The sequence below is a fragment of the Bufo gargarizans genome, chromosome 3 (genome assembly GCF_014858855.1).
Source record: "Bufo gargarizans isolate SCDJY-AF-19 chromosome 3, ASM1485885v1, whole genome shotgun sequence".
In the NCBI taxonomy this organism is placed as follows: domain Eukaryota; kingdom Metazoa; phylum Chordata; class Amphibia; order Anura; family Bufonidae; genus Bufo; species Bufo gargarizans.
The window spans coordinates 312,340,007-312,360,169 of NC_058082.1; the positions used below are offsets into that span (position 1 = coordinate 312,340,007).

The window sequence follows — 20,163 nt, forward strand, 5'->3', positions numbered from 1 at the left end:
AATGAAGCATTCTGGGAGTTGTAGTTTCTGAACAGCTGGAGTGCTGCCCCCCCTCGGGGTAAAGAGATGTCTCATTTTATTATTATTATAACGCCATTCATTCCATAGCGCTGTACATATGAAAAGGGTTACACAAACATAATACGGACAATTGCAATAAGCATGAGCAAGACGAGTTACAAACTGGTACAGAAGGAGAGAGGGCCCTGCCCGCGAGGCTTACAATCTACATGGTATGGGAGAAGGACACAGTAGGTGCGGGTGAGGTTGGTCATGGCGGTATAGAGGCAGCAGGGTCACTGGTTGTAGGCTTGTCTGAGGAGGTGGGTTTTCAGGTTTCTTTTGTGAAGGATTCCACTGTAGGTGAGAGTCTGATATGTTGGGGTAGCGAGTTCCAGAGTATGGGGGATGGGCGGGAGAAATCTTGGAGTCGATGGTGGGAAGAGGAGAGAAGGAGGTCTTGTGAGTATCAGAGAGTGCGTGTGGGGGTATATCGGGAAAGTAGCTCAGAGATGTAGGGAGGGGACAGGTTATGGACGCGATAACCGTCCCATAGCAACAGCCTTGGCATCAGGACTGCATGTTTTTTTTCTGAATTGCTGCCACTAAGGTGCCTCATAATCTTTGAATGACTGCTGTAAAAAAACACTATACAACAGTCATTAAAAGGTTAAAGGGGTTGTCCGGGTTCAGAGCTGAACCCGGACATACCCTTATTTTCACCCTGGCAGCCCTCCTGAGCCTGGCATCGGAGCACCCTGCGCTAGATCGCGCAGGGCACAGGCTCTTGTGTTTTCAATAACACACTGCCGGGCGGTAACTTCCGCCCAGCAGTGTGTTCGGTGACGTCACCGGCTCTGAGGGGCGGGCTTTAGCTCTGCCCTAGCCGTTTTACTGGCTAGGGCAGAGCCAAATCCCGCCCATCAGTGCCGGTGACGTCACCGGGGTTCCTGTCAGCCCCATGGAGAGCCCCGGTACATCACCGGAACTCAGAAAAATGCCTTTGCCCCGCGCGATTTAGCGCAGGGCAAAGGAGAGCATCGGAGCATGAACTGCTCCGATGCTCATGTCAGGGGGGCTACCGGGGTGAAAATGGAGGGATGTCCAGGTTCAGCTCTGAACCTGGACAACCCCTTTAATTGGTAAAAAAAATATATACATATATATTACATGATCACATTCCCTCCTCTTGCATATTTTGAAAAAAAAATCTGGACATCCCCTTTAAGGGAAGCCCCATGCTGACACTGTGGTTAGCTTTCCACGTCAGTGCTCCCAGTGACAGACGTTGTTCCTGCACATGGCGCAGCCTCCCTGCTGTGACAAGCCAGAACTAACACACCCCCTTGGCACAGGGCCACTCCAGGTGGGGGCGGGCTCTACGGTCCGGCCCTTCATCCTGCGGACGTGGAACCCAAAACAAACCCGCCCATTGCTGGGCCTCAAGGGCTAACACTTACTCCTCCTATTCGGCGGTCTGATTGGACAGCCCGCCGTCACCCTCTTCTCTATCTGGGCTCTGATTGGCTTCGTGGTTTGACACCTCACGCCCCCTCGCCTTTCACTACCTTGCTTCCCGCGCACTGCATTTGCCAACCACTTCGCCCCGCCCAATACATCTTCTGCCCCGTGTGATTGGTCTCTTTATGTGTCGCTCATGGGAATGCTCCACCCATACGTTGGGCTTTTCTTTCTAAGGCCACCAAAGCATCAGACGAACTCCTTGCGTCATTATTGGCAGCTTGCCCTTGTCTCCTATTGGCTCACCGACTTGTCTCTCAACTTCTGCCAAGCTTTGATTGGCTGTAGCAGCCGTCGCTCATAAAGTAGGCAGGTTTGCGTTTTGTCCGGCCCTGGCTGCGCCGTTGCTGAGGGGAGGAGGAGGAGGGGCCTCCATCTTTATCTCTTTGTTTCAAACCCTTTAAACTCGTTACTACCGTTTTCAGTTCATGTGTTTATCGGTGCGCTTCCGGGCGGGTAGCCCTTGGTAAGCACCGGAGGAGGTGTGAGCGGTGTCTCAGCGGACAGGGCAGGCCTCGGGCGGCGGCGGGAGGAGGCGGACACCGGGAGAATGAAGCGGCGGAATGCGGACTGCAGTAAACTTCGGCGCCCGTTAAAACGGAACCGAATTACTGATGGAATCTACGGCAGGTGAGTGTGCATATCCGCTCCCCGGAGCGCCCCGGACGGGTCTGGCAGATGTAGGCCCTAAACGAAGCCTCGGCTTTTCCTAGCCGGGCTGCCTGTCAGTGAGCATGGGCACATGGCGTGGTATGCGGGCTCCTGCTGGCTGTGCCAGTGTACCTGTGGGGTGGCATACTCTGCTGAGCTGCCATTGTGCTGACTTTGTTTTGGTGAGCAGTGAGCTGTCATTAGCCGCCTGTCACCTGTCAGTGCACTTGCCCAGCCAGTCATGTGTTGTTCTAGTCATGCCTTCCCAATGTCTGCAGAGCTGACCCAGTCACAGGTGGCCTCTCTGTCAATGTCCCCTCATGCTGCTACTATGCCATGGCGTTCCCTTCTACTTCAGAGTCAGGTCCTCCTGTCATCCAGTTCCTTAGGCGTCCTATGCATGTGCTATTGATGTTATTTACTTAGCTTGCCACCACGAGAACACTGTTTAATCTCCTCACATTACCGAGCACCTATGTAGAGGAACATTTCTCAGGGCTGGGGTTCCCAGAGGCAGATATCCCTTCATCTCTGGGGGCTGGCAGCTATAACTGATGTCAGATTCTGAGTAAATTATAGTAACCCCGGCTGGCTCCTTTTGGGAAAGTGGTGAGAAGCTCAAAGTTGCAACATTATGGTGCAAGTATGGCGTGCTCCATAGTTTGCAACTTTTTTTTACCCCACAATAGTGACCCCCCCCCCCCCCCCCATAGTTTGCAAGAAAACATTCAGTATTCTAATTTCATTAAAACTTCTGCTCTTCCCGTACTTAGGAGTAGAGATGAGTAAATCAGTTTGTACATCTTAAAGGGGTTATTCTGGTTATGTGAAGTTGTCCCCTGTCTGCGGGATAGGGGGATGACTATTAGATTGGTGGGGGTCCTACCACTGGGACTCCCACGGTTCAAACCTCGGAATAATGGAGCATGGGCACTTCTGTAGAGGAGATCTGCTAATAGCTGAGCGCCGTACTCGGCTGTCTCCAGAACCCCATGAAGATGAATGGAACGGCAGTTCACATGCACAAACTGCCACTCTGTTCCAAGGGGAAATGGGTATCCATTCTCGTGATCAGTAGGATCCCCCTGTCCCGAGGATAAGTTATAACTTTACCTAACTGAAATTTCCCTTTCACGTGTTCTACACCTGAGAGGGGCTGTCCCCTCTACAGACGAAGCTGCCCCCATGCCGCTCTTATCTGTGCCACTGCCTGGACATACAGTAGCTGCCTGTGTGCTTGTTATGCTACTTGGGGATTGTCAGGGTGAGGTGAAATGTTTGGCCCTGTCAAGCAAGCGGCAAAGGGGGCAGCTTCGTCTAGGGGGGGAGAAATGACACATTATACTGAATCCAAGAGAAATGATTGCTCCGTCTGCTCAGCTCCTCCTGCTCTATAACATGCTACCTGCAGGTAAGACCGCATTTTCCATGTGACATGTTCTCATTTTTAGTATGGGTTAAGATGGCGATAACGATTTCAGTTCGCAGAACTTTGACTATGTGGATGCCCGTGTGCCTCCATTTGTTTTCTGAACCCATTCTCTTGAATGATTGAGTCTCAGTTAGAAAACTGATGAAGGGGTTCAGCTACACGGCGATCTGTATTGTAGGACAGGTGTCACACCCACGTGTCGCTGGGCATCCATAGTTAATAAATGGGGTCACGGCGATACCCGCAGGTTTGCTGCGACCTCAAACACAAAAAATCCAGCAAGATTGGATTTTTAGGGATTTTCTATGGTCACGGCAAATTTGCGAGTCGCGCTGCGACCCCCGTTTATCAAATTACTGTCACATGACCAAGATCGCAATGAAGCCAAACCCAAAAAGTTGTATGCTGCACATTTCTTGGCATGGGCTGAAAAAGTGCTGAGTGATTTGTGCCATTTACTTTAATGGCTGTGTGTGGGTACAGCCTAGAAAGCACACGTGAATCAGGTCTCACTAGTGGTTAGGAGCACCCATTTATACCGGAGCCACCCCAGTGAACTGCTGAATGCCACAGGACTGGGTGCTGAAACTGCTGCCAGGGTCACACGTTTCTCTTCAGAAGGTTTTGTACGGTGCCTATTCAAATGAACGGGTTGTGCAGTTTGCCAGTGGGAGTAACTGTTTATGGCGGTCTCAAGCATGGTCCCTCTATAGCATTCATATTCCTGGGTACATAGAAAATCGTAGTCCAGTTGGGAAAAGTCTGAATAAATGGGTAATAGAGATTAAAATTCTTCTAATAGTCAAGAGAGTCTGCTAATCTGGTTCTTGGTTCCTGCTAAGACTGGCGAGATAAGATACGAAATCTCATGTGACTAGGACCAGCAATGACCACTTGTGAGATGCTTGTTGGTGCATTCTCAGCAAGCTTCTTTTTTTTTTTGTAGGGGGTGCTCAGAGCACCGCTTCATCTCTGACTCTCCCCGTTCCCACTCCCCCTCCCAGTGAGATTTGGGGTGCACTCACACGCTGCAGTTTTTGCCTGTACAAAACCCAGGGTAGCAGCCAGCCGTCCACTGGATCCCATTATAGTCGATAGTGCCGGTGGGAATTGCCGTCTCGCTATGCCTTATCCAGAGAGTTCTGGCATTCCGTTCTCTGCCAGAACAGCCTGTTGAGAGCACGCTGCAGTTGTGAAACTCTCCCCACTGTGGCCACTTCGGTATATTAGTCAGAAACTTGTATCAGTAAAGACTGATCCGAATATACAATCGTGAAGGTGTCCTAAGGCCTCTTTCACACTGGTGTGATGGATTAGGTCAGGGTGCGATCAGTGCAACTCGCACCATTTTGTAAGCAAGTTCAGTCAGTTTTGTCTGTGATTGCGTTCAGTTGTTCAGTTTTGTAGACGCTGGTGAAATGTGTTTTGATGCGTTTTTTCACACGCGTAAAAAAAACTGAAGGTTTACAGACTAAATCTCCTAGCAACCATCAGTAAAACAAATTGCATCCAGGTTACCTCCGGATGCAATGCGTTTTTCACTGAAGCCCCATTCACTTCTATGGGGCCAGGGCTGCGTGAAAAACGCTGAATATAGAACATGCTTCAATTCTCATGTAACGCACAAGTGATGTGTGAAAAAAAAAAAAAAATGCTCATACACAGACCCATTGAAATGAATGGGTCGGGATTCAGTGCGGGTGCTATGGGTTCACATCACAGAAAACTCGCTTGTATGAAAGGGGCCTAAGGCTAGGTTCGCATCTGCAGATGAGGATCTGGTAGAAGACTTTGTCGCAGAATTCAACATAAAAATACCGTATACATGCATCATTTTTCAGGCAGAATGGATGGAAACCCAGTAGACCCATCATAGTCAGTGGGATCAGTTGGGTGTCCCGCATATCCTGGATGACGCATTTTCCAACTTTGTGTTCTTAAAACAGAAAACCGGAATTCCGCCACATGTGAACCTAGCCTAAGACTGTCTACCGCCTATTTTTTGTCTTTTGTGAAAGTCTCCAAAGTCATCAACCAAGTATCTTTACCCCAGCTGTATTGAAAAGTGCATTACAATATAATATATGAAGAAAGAAAAATAATTATTTCATTTTTTTTTTTTTTTTGTGGTGGTGGGAGGATGATGTATGTAACTGCAGGGATATACGTATGCTTTTGGCTAGGTTGTGTTTTCCCAGATTAGAATGGTCTACAATATGCAATGAGCTGCAGCACCTGTGGATTATAAAGGGGCGTTCCCCTCTCCGATATTTAAGCGCTGTTTTCTGGAGGACCCCGTTCTGGAGATGTGTGCAGGTTCCTCCGTTGGGATCCGCACCTATTAGACATTTACAGTAGATGTGAAACCCATTTAGAGGTGATGCCACACACAGCATTCTTTTGTCAGTTTCTGGAGCCAAAGCCACAAGTGGGTTGGATGGGAATGAGAAATTTCAAGAAAGCACTGAGGGTTTGACCGTATAGGGCGGCTGTATCGCGAGGCCCTTCTGGCCTTAACTAAACTAATGAGTACCGCACTGTTTAGTTGGTCTGCATTGTTAATGGCCTGCGGGGGACCACGTGAGCATTAGCAACGTAGACCAACTAAACGGTGCGGCCCTTATTAGTTTAATTGGGGCCTGCTGTGGGACGGAAGGCGGGCATTACCCGACATCAGCGCCAGGACCACGCTGTGTGGTCGTACCCTATTATTATTTCTATTAGAGGGGCAGTTAAGTAGAAACTAACTATTAATATTTTCAATGCTTGCTTGTTATAGTAATTGTTGCTCATTCCTCTAAAGCACTTACACTGCTCACGACTGTCAGGGTTCAGATTAGGCCCACTTTCACACGTCTGTATGGCTTTTTCAGTGTTTTGTGGTCCTTTTTAAATGGATCCGTTGTTCCATTTTTATTTATTTTTTGTTTCCGTTGTGTTTCTGCTTCCGTTCCGTTTTGCATATACAGTAATTTTATAGGAAAAATTGGGCTGGGCATAACATTTTCAATAGATGGTTCCCCAAAAAACGGAACGGATACGGATGCAAAAAAAAAAAAAACGGTTGTGTCAAAGAGGCCTTTAGACTGTAATCTTTCAGTCAGGCTGATCTGTCCAATCCACAGAAAACGACTTGTCCTTCAGTCGCTGGACTCTGTCACATGCAGCAATAATTTGTCAAATCTGAACAATTAGATAAAAATTCAAACTCTAATCCCTCTAATAAGCTTTATACTTCTTCTTGCTGAATCTCCTTGTGGCTTTGGGTCAGAAACCTTGATCAAAAACTTAAAATTGGTGTTTGGACAGTGTTTTTCATCCGTGATGGTGAGCCAAAACAAAGTGCAAATCTCTCACCATGCTGAAATATCTGGATTGGATCTGGATCGTGCATTCGGCATCAGTATTACCATGCAAGATGATCGCTAACGAGCATTACTACAAATGCTTGTTAGAGATTATCAGACAAAATCTGCCTGTCTAATACATCCTTTAGGCTTTGTTCACACGCCCGTGACCAGATAGTGTTTAGCCCATGAAGATCTCTGTTGTTGGTCCTCCTGTGTGTTTTTTTGCCCTCAGTGTGCCATCCGTTTACCATATGCAATGCTAGGAAAAGCACTGACAGAACATGGATGCCACCTGTGTTCTGTCAGTGCTTTTCACTGATCCATAGCGTTCAGTGGGCATGTTTGGTCCACAGCACGGACCAGAGTAGTGCATATCTTAGGTATTTTGGTGTGGAAACCTATGAAAATCTGCTCAGAATTTCTGTTCTGAAACCCGCACTTATGTGCAGTTAGCTTGGGTAACTACACACAATGCAGATTTGTATGCAGAAAATATATATGAAAACTGTGTAAAACTGCACATAAATCTGCGCTATTTAGTGTGATTTTATGCTTTTTTGTGTGTATTCTGTTTAACAACCCCAATGAAGTCTATGGTGAAAACCTCTGTATACATCAGATGTTAAACTGCATTAGCAGTTAGAATGCAGACATCAAATTCCATACTTCATGTACAAAATCCATACAATCAAACCTGGTGCAAAGGAACACTGGCTTAGGTGCCCCTTGATCCTTTTATTTTCCAAAGGAGCTCTTGAAAAATGAGAGAGAGAGAATATTGGTTCTTGCAGCAGGTGAGTGTGCTCCTACAAGGGAGTGAGGCCACGCGATGTCCGGAGTTGAAGGATCAAAGGATGCAGCCCCAGGAGGGGGTGTTGCATTCCAACACATGTCGCCCAGATCCATGGGGGAACATGTCTTCTGGAGCCTCCCCTCAGCTTGCGGTCCAAACAGGGGGAAAGCGTGAGTGTTCTGGTGGACATCACTTCCGTTGGAGCGTGCGTTCCACATGATACACTTTCGGGTTGAACATGTGGCCGGATTTGCGTTCCAGATGTGCTGGCCTCCTGGGGGGAGGGGGCAGGAGAAGTTTAAAAAGCGTAGCGTAGGATGGCCGGTGGTGTGCCAGCTTTTTTTTTTTTTTTTTTTTTTTTATCATCTAGATTCCGATTCTGCTGGTACTCCTGATTCCCTATATTGCTATAGATATATATCTATCTCCTGGGTCCTCCTATATGAGGGTTGGAGACTAATCTTGATTCCCCTGATCTGCTCTTCTTTACATTTATAAGATTGTCCTGATTGGATGCAATGGAGGAGGAAAAGAGGTCTGATCCGGCAGAAGGGGAGATTCTTGCGTCGGTTCTGTTTTGGAATGAGTGGGTAAGTGCCCAACAAGTGATACTGTGTTGATATTTGGTGATTTCCTTATTCTGGACAAGGCCTAAGAAAGTTTTGGCTAAAAGAAAGAATAAAGAATGTGCGTTATGTGGATGTGGGGAAAAAGTAGCAGGAAAATGGGTCCAGGAGCTCATAGGAGAAGGTTTAAGGTTAGTTTTTCATTCAAAACCCCCTCAGAAGTTTATGGTCACAAAGGCTCAAGGTTCGTCACTAGGAATGTTTGCTATGGAGGTAGAAGTCTTAGAGCTGTTAGAGAAGCAGGTTCTAGTTCCAGTTCCAGTGGCAGAACAGAAAAAGGGGTTCTACTCTCCTCTATTTCTAGTTAAAGAAACCAGACCACTCTTTCCGCACAATTATAAATCTAAAACGGCTAAAGAAACACCTTTTAAGAAAATTCAAGATGGAGACAGTAAAATTAGCAGTTCATCTACTGTATCATAAGGCTCCATTCACACGTCCGCAAAATGGGTCTGCATCCTTTCCGCAATTTTGCGTAAAGGGTGCGGACCCATTCATTCTCTATGGGGACGGAATGTGCTGTCCGCATCCACATTTGCGGATCCGCACTTCCGCATCCGTGCTTCCGTTTCCGCAAAAAAATAGAACATGTCCTATTCTTGTCCGCAACTGCGGACAAGAACAGGCATATTCTATTATGTCGGCAATGTGCGGTCCGCAAAATGCGGAAAGCACATTGCCGCTTTCTGTGTTTTGCGGATCCGTGTCTCCGTGTATCCGCAAAACACATTGCGGACGTGTGAATACAGCCTAATTGTTTTATGGCAGTCTTGGATCTGAAAGAAGCATATGATCAGATCCCCATACACCCTTTGCATCAGCAGTTACTCGGAGTGGCAGTGACTGTCGAAGGAAGTATTCATCCCCTTCAGTTTCAGACGCTTCCGTTTTGGCCTCTCTATGGGCCCCAGAATATTTACGAAGGTGATGGCAGAAGTAGCCTCATTTATAAGGAAAGAACATTTTATTCCTGCCTCATTTTGGTGAATTTCTAATTATAGCAGGCTCTCAACGGGACTGTATGATGGCGTTGCAAAAGGTGACAGCAATTTTGGGAAACTTTTAGGTTGGATGATAAATCTAAAATACCGAATTGTGCCGGAAACTCGTCAGGTGTTTTTGGGTCTTCTCTAGGATTCGGTAGTCCAGAGAGTTTTTCTGACCAAAGAAGATATCCTGTGTCCATAAAAAGTTGCAGATGCTGAAATCATCTCAGAGCCTGACTATTTGGAAAGCCATGTCAGTCTTAGGGTCACTGACCTCCTGTATTCCAGCGGTAGAATTGGCCCAGTTTCATGCTCGGCAGCTACAGGCAGAGATTCTTCTTCTAGCACTGAAATGTGGTGGATCTTTGGACTCAAGGATAGTAATTTTAAGGAAAACGTTAGCAAATTTTTTGGATCACATCATTCAAGGACAGTGGTCACCTGTACAGAGAACATTCTCCTCAAACAGAAAGGAGTTGCTGGCTATAAGACTGGCCTTGGAGACAGCAATACCCTTTATTCATTTAAAACATGTGAGGATAATGTCGGACAGTCAGCTGTAGCTTACAAAAATCAGGGGAGAACAAAATCTGTTTCCCTCATGAAAGAAGCAGATCTGGAGCGGAAGGTCAGTCATATTTCTACTCTCCACATAAGAGGCAAGGAGAACTTTCAGGCAGACTTCCTAAAGCGTCTTCAGCAGAGATGGGGAGTGATCTCTGAAATCATTCAGTTTTTTCAGATAGGTTGTGGGGGTCCCCATCCATTGATCTCTTTGCCACCAAAATAAAAGTGGAGAGGTTTTGCTCTCCCAACCCAAGAGAATTCCCAGATGGGGTGGATGCTCTTCTTAAGAAATGGGGTTTCCCCTTAGGCTATGCGTTTCCTCACTTCCACTAGTTCTCAAAAAGATGAGATGAGGGTGCAAGAATGATTGATAGCCCTCCTCTGGCCGAGAAGGGCATGGTTCTCTCCTGAGGTCTATGTCAATAATGGACCCCCTGGATTCTTCTGGAGATCCCGGACCTTCTGATGCAGGGCCCAGTTTGTCATCCAAATGTCAGGGGCCTACACCTTACGGCCTGGAATTTGAAAGATCATTATTGATTAGAGAGGGTTTTTTCAGAAGCTCTAGTATCCACCTTATTTAAAAGTAGGAAAAGCTGTAAGGCCTCTTTCACACGGGCGTCTTATTTTTGGCCCGGATAAGAGGCGGGTGCGTTGCGGGAAAATGCGCGATTTTTTTCGCGTGAGTGCAAAACATTGTAATGCGTTTTGCACTCGCGTGAGAAAAATCGCACATGTTTGGTACCCAAACCTGACCTTCTTCACAGAAGTTCGGGCTTGGGATTGATGTTCTGAAGATTGTATTATTTTCCCTTATAACATGGTTATAAGGGAAAATAATAGCATTCTGAATACAGAATGCATAGTATAATAGTGCTGGAGAGGTTATAAAAAATTTTAAAAAAATGAACTCATCTTGATCGCGTAGTTCCCAGTCTCTTTACTTCTTGAATGATGAGCTGTGGGCTAAATGACCTGTGGTGACGTCAGATCACATGCTCCAATCACATGGTCCATCACCGTGGTGATGGAGCATGTGATCTGATGTCACCACAGGTCCTTTAGCCCACAGCTCATCATTCAAGAAGTAAAGAGACCGGGAACTACGCGATCAAGAGAAGAAGGTGAGTTAACTTTTTTTTATTTTTATTAACCTCTCCAGCACTATTATACTATGCATTCTGTATTCAGAATGCTATTATTTTCCCTTCTAAACATGTTAGAAGGGAAAATAATACAGTGAATAGACTGTCACCTAGCAACCATGTGTGAAAATCGCACCGCATCCGCACTTGCTTGCGGATGCTATGCGATTTTTCACGCACCCCATTCACTTCTATGGGGCCTGCGTCGCGTGAAAATCACACAGTATAGAGCATGCTGCGATTTTCACTCAACACACAAGTGATGCGTGAAAATCAACGCTCATGTGCACAGCCCCATAGAAATGAATGGGTCAGGATTCAGTGCGGGTGCAATGCGTTCACCGCACGCATCGCACCCGCACGGAAAACTCGCCCGTGTGAAAGGGGCCTAACGGTTTCCATCTATGCTAGGGTTTGTGAAAAAAATCTTAGAATTTTCAGGGATCAAGGCAGGTTCTTTGCCCTCTGAGGCTTCGGTCATTCAGACCCTGGAGTTTCTCCAGTGGGGTTTGTCTCCAAGGTTAGCAAAGAACACTCTAAAAGTTCCCTGTCAGCCCTCTTTGGTCTAACTTTTGCCATTGACCCCTGGGTGGTAAGGTTCTTTAAAGCAGTAGATTAAGATACCCAGGGTTCCCCCGTGGGATTTAAATCTAGTATTAAATGCTTTGACTAGGCCTCCCTTTGAACCATTGACCTCTTGTTCAGTGAAGCTCCTTACCTTTAAGTTAGTTCTATTGGTAGCTTTAACCTCTGCTCGAAGGGTCAGTGAAATTCAGGCTAATTCTATCAATCCTCCCTTTATGTGCATCCTAGATGATAGAGTAGTTCTTAGACCAGATACTTCCTTTTTACCTAAAGTTCCTTCCAAATGCAACAGACTCCAGGATATAGTCCTTCCAACTTTTTGTGATATAAACCCAAAAACCCTGAGGAAAGACTTTTCCACTCCCTGGGTGTTAGGAGATACCTTATACGTTACCTACAGGTAACCGAGGCTTGGAGAAAGTCATCTGCACTATTTGTTCTTTTTTATGGCATAAATAAGGGTAAGGTGGCCTCAAAGAGTTCACTAGCCAGATTGATTAGGACAGTTATTTCCCTGGCTTACACCTCTTCTGGAAGTTTTTCATTGTCTGAAAGAACACTCTACTCGTTCAGTTTCTACCTCATGGGCTGAAAAAGCGAATGTTTCTGTTGAGCTCCAACTGAATTCTGCCTCTGATCTTCTGTTTGGTAAGAAGGCTCTGCAAGTTTTGCCCCCCCCGTAAGGAAGGGGTATTTTTCTTCTCTGAAACCTGTGGTGTGGTCATGGGGGGGAAGGGGAAAAATGGAAAAATAATGATTATACTCACGGGTAATCGTATTTTCCAGACCCCACGACAGTACCCTTCCTTATTCCCTCCCTGATGTTTCGTGGTTCTCTGTTTTAAGTTGCACGGGGTGTAGAAAACCCCCCCCACCTAGGTTGGAGTCACTGTCACGCTCTGTAAACCACTGAGGTGGGAGAGAGAGGCTCCACCTTTTTATTTCTGTAGGTTTCCTGTCCCTGGGGGCGGATCCTCTCTGTGGTGCTGTCGTGGGGTCTGGTAAATCCGATTACCCGTGAGTGTAATAATCATTCTCCTTTCTACCAGTTTTGATAAATCTCCCCAAGTGTGTACACTCCTCACTTTGCTGGTACTGTATTAGGCTTTATTCAGACATCGGTAAATTCTCCATGGACAGCACACATACTAGGGCTGCAACGATTAATCGATGTAATCGATAACTGGATTCGTTGTCGACGAATCCAGTTATCGAATAATCACCGATTCGTTGCTATGCGGGCGGACGGTCACTGCATCTTTATTTTGCCTTTTACAATGACGCTCCTGTAACAGCCAGGCAGAGCGGACGGCGGCGTAACGTCACTTACTCATGTGACACGCCTGCTCCGCCTCCTTCATTCATGAAGTGGGCGGAGCAGGTGCGTCATGTGAGTGAGTGACGTTACGCCGCCGTCCGCTCTGCCTGCTACTGGAGCGTCATTGTAAAAGGTAAAATAAAGATGCAGTGATTAGTCCGACTAAGCATCGGGGCCGGGGCTGTTATGGGGAGGGGGGAGGATCTGTCTATGGCACTGCTATGGGGAGGGGGGTCTGTGTATAGCACTGCTATGGGGAGGGGAGGGGGGTCTGTGTATGGCACTGCTATGGGGAGGGGAGGGGGGTCTGTGTATGGCACTGCTATGGGGAGGGGAGGGGGGTCTGTGTATGGCACTGCTATGGGGAGGGGGGTCTGTGTATGGCACTGCTATGGGGAGGGGGGTCTGTGTATGGCACTGCTATGGGGAGGGGGGTCTGTGTATGGCACTGCTATGGGGAGGGGGGTCTGTGTATGGCACTGCTATGGGGAGGGGGGTCTGTGTATGGCACTGCTATGGGGAGGGGGGTCTGTGTATGGCACTGCTATGGGGAGGGGGGTCTGTGTATGGCACTGCTATGGGGAGGGGGGTCTGTGTATGGCACTGCTATTGGGAGGGGGGTCTGTGTATGGCACTGCTATGGGGAGGGGGGTCTGTGTATGGCACTGCTATGGGGAGGGGGGTCTGTGTATGGCACTGCTATGGGGAGGGGGGTCTGTGTATGGCACTGCTATGGGGAGGGGGGTCTGTGTATGGCACTGCTATGGGGAGGGGAGGGGGTCTGTGTATGGCACTGCTATGGGGAGGGGAGGGGGGTCTGTGTATGGCACTGCTATGGGGAGGGGAGGGGGGTCTGTGTATGGCACTGCTATGGGGAGGGGAGGGGGGTCTGTGTATGGCACTGCTATGGGGAGGGGGGGTCTGTGTATGGCACTGCTATGGGGAGGGGAGGGGGGTCTGTGTATGGCACTGCTATGGGGAGGGGAGGGGGGTCTGTGTATGGCACTGCTATGGGGAGGGGAGGGGGGTCTGTGTATGGCACTGCTATGGGGAGGGGAGGGGGGGTCTGTGTATGGCACTGCTATGGAGGGGGGGGGGGGGGAGTCTGTGTATGGCACTGCTATGGGGGGAGGAGGATCTGTGCACTGTTATGAGGAAAGGGATCTGTGCACTGTTATGCCCATAACAGTGCACAGATCCCCCTCTCCATAACTGCGCCGCCCACAGATCCCCCCCCATAATAGTGTGGTCCACAATTTGTTTTAACCGCTTTAAGTCCGCCCATAGGATATAAACGTCCTATGGGTGGACCTCTATTTCTGAAAGCACGTTTTAAAACGTCCTTTCAGAAATAGCAGCTGCACGCTAATCGTGCAGCTGCTGATCGGGTTGCCCGCTGTCGGTGACAGCAGGGCAACCCAGAGAGAAGGCAGGGACAGTGCCCAGGTGTCCCTGCCTTCCGGATCTCTGCAGACACAGCGCTCGCCGAGTGCCCATGTCAGCCCCAGTTACAGGAGAAATCAACAGTGAAAAAAAAAAAAAGAAAAAGTGAAGCAAATGTCCCCCAGAGGTCTTGTATGACCTTATGGGGGACGAAAAGTGTAAAATAAAATAAAAAAAAGTTTCACATGTAAAAAAAAAAAGGTCCCCAAGTAAGGAATAAAAAAAAAAAAAAAATTAAAAATAGAAAAAATAAAATAGACATATTTGGTATTGCCACGTCCGTAAAAACCAGCTCTATAAAAATATCACATGAGCTAACCCCTCGGGTGAACACCGTAAACACCGTAAAAAAAATAAAAATAAAAATGTGTCAAAACAAGCAATTTTTGTCACCTTGCATCACAAAAGGTGCAACACCAAGTGATCAAAAAAAACCTCTCAGGTTATGAGCTGAGCGCTGCGATTGGCCAGCACTCCAGCCTGGGAGAAGGAGACGCCCAGGAGAACAAGAGCAGGCTCCTCCCGGTTGAGCCGAAAATCTGAATATACCGGAGCCTATACCGGGAGAACGGAGCGGCACCCAGGGATAATAGTAAGTGCAGAAAGATCCCTGGGCGCCGCTCTCCATGTCAGCACACTTAGTTTAGATGTTTTATTGTAGTGAAAGATCCTCTTTAACCACTTCAGCCCCGCTAGGTGAAACCCCCTTCATGACCAGAGCACTTTTTACACTTCGGCACTACACTACTTTCACCGTTTATCGCTCGGTCATGCAACTTACCATACAAATGAATTTTACCTCCTTTTCTTCTCACTAATAGAGCTTTCATTTGGTGGTATTTCATTGCTGCTGGCATTTTTACTTTTTTTGTTATTAATCAAAATGTAACGATTTTTTTGCAAAAAAATGACTTTTCACTTTCAGCTGTAAAATTTTGCAAAAAAAACGACATCCATATATACATTTTTCGCCAAATTTATTGTTCTACATGTCTTTGATAAAAAAAAAAAATGTTTGGGCAAAAGTTATAGCATTTACAAACTGTGGTACAAAAATGTGAATTTCCGCTTTTTGAAACAGCTCTGACTTTCTGAGCACCTGTCATGATTCCTGAGGTTCTACAATGCCCAAACAGTAGAAAACCCCCACAAATGACCCCATTTCGGAAAGTAGACACCCTAAGGTATTCGCTGATGGGCATAGTGAGTTCATAGAACTTTTTATTTTTTGTCACAAGTTAGCGGAAAATGATGATGATTTTATTTTTTTTATTTTTTCTTACAAAGTCTCATATTCCACTAACTTGCGATAAAAAATTCTAGGAACTCGCCATGCCCCTCACAGAATACCTTGGGGTGTCTTCTTTCCAAAATGGGGTCACTTGTGGGGTAGTTATACTGCCCTGGCAATTTAGGGGCCCAAATGTGTGAGAAGAACTTTGCAATCAAAATGTGTAAAAAAAAAAAAATGACCGGTGAAATCCAAAAGGTGCACTTTGGAATATGTGCCCCTTTGCCCACCTTGGCAGCAAAAAAGTGTGACACATCTGGTATCGCCGTACTCAGGAGAAGTTGGGGAATGTGTTTTGGGGTGTCATTTTACATATACCCATGCTGGGTGAGATAAATATCTTGGTCAAATGCCAACTTTGTATAAAAAAATGGGAAAAGTTGTCTTTTGCCAAGATATTTCTCTCATCCAGCATGGGTATATGTAAAATGACACCTAAAAACACATTCCCCAACTTCTCCTGAGTACGGCGATACCAGATGTGTCACACTTTTTTGCTGCCAAGGTGGGCAAAGGGGCACATATTCCAAAGTGCACCTTTCAGATTTTGCAGGCCATTTTTTACACATTTTGATTGCAAGGTACTTCTCACACATTTGGGCCCCTAAATTGCCAGGGCAGTATAACTACGCCACAAGTGACCCCATTTTGGAAAGAAGACACCCCAAGGTATTCCGTGAGGGGCATGGCGAGTTCCTAGAATTTTTTATTTTTTGTCACAAGTTAGCGGAAAATGATGGTTTGTTTTTTTTTCTCTTTTTTCCTTACAAAGTCTCATATTCCACTAACTTGCGACAAAAAATAAAAAATTCTAGGAACTCGCCATGCCCCTCACGGAATACCTTGGGGTGTCTTCTTTCCAAAATGGGGTCACTTGTGGGGTAGTTATACTGCCCTGGCAATTTAGGGGCCCAAATGTGTGAGAAGTACTTTGCAATCAAAATGTGTAAAAAATGGCCTGCGAAATCCGAAAGGTGCACTTTGGAATATGTGCCCCTTTGCCCACCTTGTCTGCAAAAAAGTGTCACACATCTGGTATCGCCGTACTCAGGAGAAGTTGGGGAATGTGTTTTGGCGTGTCATTTTACATATACCCATGCTGGGTGAGAGAAATATCCTGGCAAAAGACAACTTTTCCAATTTTTTTATACAAAGTTGGCATTTGACCAAGATATTTTTCTCACCCAGCATGGGTATATGTAAAATGACACCCCAAAACACATTGCCCAACTTCTCCTGAGTACGGCGATACCAGATGTGTGACACTTTTTTGCAGCCTAGATGCGCAAAGGGGCCCAAATTCCTTTTAGGAGGGCATTTTTAGACATTTGGATCCCAGACTTCTTCTCATGCTTTAGGGCCCCTAAAAAACCAGGGCAGTATAAATACCCCACATGTGACCCCACTTTGGAAAGAAGACACCCCAAGGTATCCAATGAGGGGCCTGGCAAGTTCATAGAATTTTTATTTTTTTTGCATAAGTTGATTTGATTTTTTTTTTTTTTTTTTTCTCACAAAGTCTCACTTTCCGCTAACTTAGGACAAAAATTTAAATCTTTCATGGACTCAGTATGCCCCTCAGCAAATACCTTGGGGTGTCTTCTTTCCAAAATGGGGTCAGTTGTGGGGTGTTTGTACTGCCCTGGCATTTGAGGGTCTCCGCAATCATTACATGTATGGCCAGCATTAGGAGTTTCTGCTATTCTCCTTATATTGAGCATACAGGTAATAAGATTTTTTTTTTCCGTTCAGCCTCTGGGCTGAAAGAAAAAAATGAACGGCACAGATTTTTTCATTCGCTTCGCTCAATGTGGATGAAAAAAATCTCTGCCAAAAAAAAAAAATGGAGGGGAAAGGCGTCTGCCAGGACATAGGAGCTCCGCCCTACATCCATACCCACTTAGCTCGTATGCCCTGGCAAACCAGATTTCTCCATTCACATCAATCGATGTGGATGAATAAATCATTGCCGGGATTTTTATATATATATTTTAGGAGAAAATCCCGTCTTGCAGCGCCGCATACACCGACTTGCGTGTAATCTGACAGCAGCGCAATGCTTCTGTCAGAATGCACATCGGTGCTGCAGCTAGTCAATCGGTTGGTCCACCTGGAAGGTAAAAAAAGAAAAAAAATTAAAAAAAAGAAAAAACCAGGCCGCAACGCAATAATTTTATTAACTTTGCAACAGAACATATAAACTTTAACTTTTTTAACTGAACATTAACATGTTTGCTTACTGGTGTTTTTTTGTTTTTGTTTTTTTACCTTTATAGAACAAACCTCTCCTTCCCCATGGGTCAATGTGCAAAGCGCAAATCGCCCAAAGATGTGGCGAAGTGCGTTATGCACTTTGTCCCATGTGAAAGGAGACGTTTGCAGCAGCAGTGAGTGAATGGGCCCTAATAGCCCTGTGTGCCTGTCCTCTGAGATGCAATCCCTATGCTAAGTGTACCTGTGTGTGGTACTTCCGGAAACACTCTCCAAAGCATAGGGCAGGGTGGTCCGGACAGTCAGGACAGAAATAGCGGGTGTCACGCCTTATTCCACTCCTGCTACAGACACGACATCTTTTTCGGGGTGACTGTTGGGTTGAGGTACCAGGAACGACATTGGGGAAATGTCGCTCGTGTAGACGGCTAACTACACTGGTGGTTGGGGCCACGGAACCTCCTGGATACAGGAGGTTCTCGATGATCTCTTCCTGAAATTTGAGGAAGGATCCAGTTCTCCCAGCCTTACTGTAGAGAACAAAACTATTGTACAGAGCCAATTGAATTAAATATACAGACACCTTCTTATACCAGCGTCTGGTGCGTCGGGAAACTAAATACGGAGACAACATCTGGTCATTGAAGTCCACCCCTCCCATGTGGAGGTTATAGTCGTGGACTGAGAGGGGCTTTTCAATGACACGGGTTGCTCGCTCAATTTGTATTGTCGTGAATGGAGGAGAGCATGTAAACGTCACGCTTGTCTCTCCATTTCACCGCGAGCAGTTCTTCGTTACACAGTGCGGCCCTCTGCCCCCTTGCAAGACGGGTGGTAACAAGCCGTTGGGGGAAGCCCGCGCGACTAGTTCGCGCGGTACCACAGGCGCCAATCCGTTCTAGAAACAAATGCCTAAAGAGGGCCACACTTGTGTAAAAATTGTCCACATAAAGATGGTACCCCTTGCCGAATAAGGGTGACACCAAGTCCCAAACTGTCTTCCCACTGCTCCCCAGGTAGTCAGGGCAACCGACCGGCTCCAGGGTCTGATATTTTCCCTCATAGACACGAAATTTGTGGGTATAGCCTGTGGCCCTTTCACAGAGCTTATACAATTTGACCCCATACCGGGCGCGCTTGCTTGGGATGTATTGTTTGAAGCCAAGGCGCCCGGTAAAATGCATCAGGGACTCGTCTATGCAGATGTTTTGCTCTGGGGTATAAATATCTGCAAATTTCTGGTTGAAATGGTCTATGAGGAGCCGAATTTTGTGGAGCCGGTCAAAAGCAGGGTGGCCCCTGGGACGGGAGGCGGTGTTGTCACTAAAGTGCAGGAACCGCAGGATGGCCTCAAAACGTGCCCTGGACATGGCAGCAGAGAACATGGGCATGTGATGAATCGGGTTCGTGGACCAATATGACCGCAATTCATGCTTTTTTGTCAGGCCCATGTTGAGGAGGAGGCCCAGAAAAGTTTTAATTTCGGAAACTTGGACTGGTTTCCACCGGAAAGGCTGGGCATAAAAGCTTCCCGGGTTAGCGGTGATAAATTGTGTGGCATACCTGTTTGTTTCGGCCACAACTATGTCTAAAAGCTCCGCAGTCAAGTACAGCTCAAAAAATCCCAGGGCCGAACCGATCTGAGCTGTCTCAACCCGAACTCCAGACTGGGCAGTGAAAGGGAAAACTACAGGTGCGGCTGAAGTTGGGGACTGCCAATCAGGGTTTGCCAGCACCTCTGGGATTCTAGGGGCTCTACGGGCACGTCTTTGCGGTGGCTGCGACGGGGTCACTACTGCACGTGCCACCGTACCAGCTTCAACTGCCCTTCTGGTGCTCGCTACTTCACCATGTTCTACGGCAGTGCTGGTACTAGGTCCAGGAAGGGCTGGGCTGCTGGTGTATGCCTCACCACGTAATCCGACAGCACCAGCCCCACTCTGCTGCTCTTGAAGCGGATCCTGCGCAACCTGCGGTCTAGCGACACGGGGCCGGGTACGCCTGGTGCTATCAGGGACCTCAGCCTCCTCGTCCTAACTTTGGGTCAGAGAGCCACTGCTTTCTACAGGTTCGTATTCTGACCCGCTGGATTCATCAGATGAGGGTTCCCACTCCTCATCCGACTGGGTCAGAAGCCTGTAGGCCTCTTCAGAAGAATACCCCCTGTTAGACATGTGGGCAACTAAATTTAGGGGTATTCCCTGAGACTACCCAAGAAAAAAAAAGCAAGCCTGTCTTACAAAG

The 20,163-nt window shown here is 47.0% G+C and overlaps 1 protein-coding gene across 1 annotated transcript in view; it reads left to right on the forward strand.

Moving 5' to 3' along the window:
- Nucleotides 1-1,837: 1,837 nt before the first annotated feature.
- The window catches only part of MACO1 (macoilin 1), a 75,670-nt gene continuing 57,344 nt past the window's right edge, over nucleotides 1,838-20,163 (forward strand). Inside the window, exon 1 of the mRNA XM_044287026.1 lies at nucleotides 1,838-2,151. Coding sequence (XP_044142961.1) covers nucleotides 2,072-2,151 — 80 coding nt within the window. The 5' untranslated portion in view covers nucleotides 1,838-2,071. The remainder of the gene's footprint in view (nucleotides 2,152-20,163) is intronic.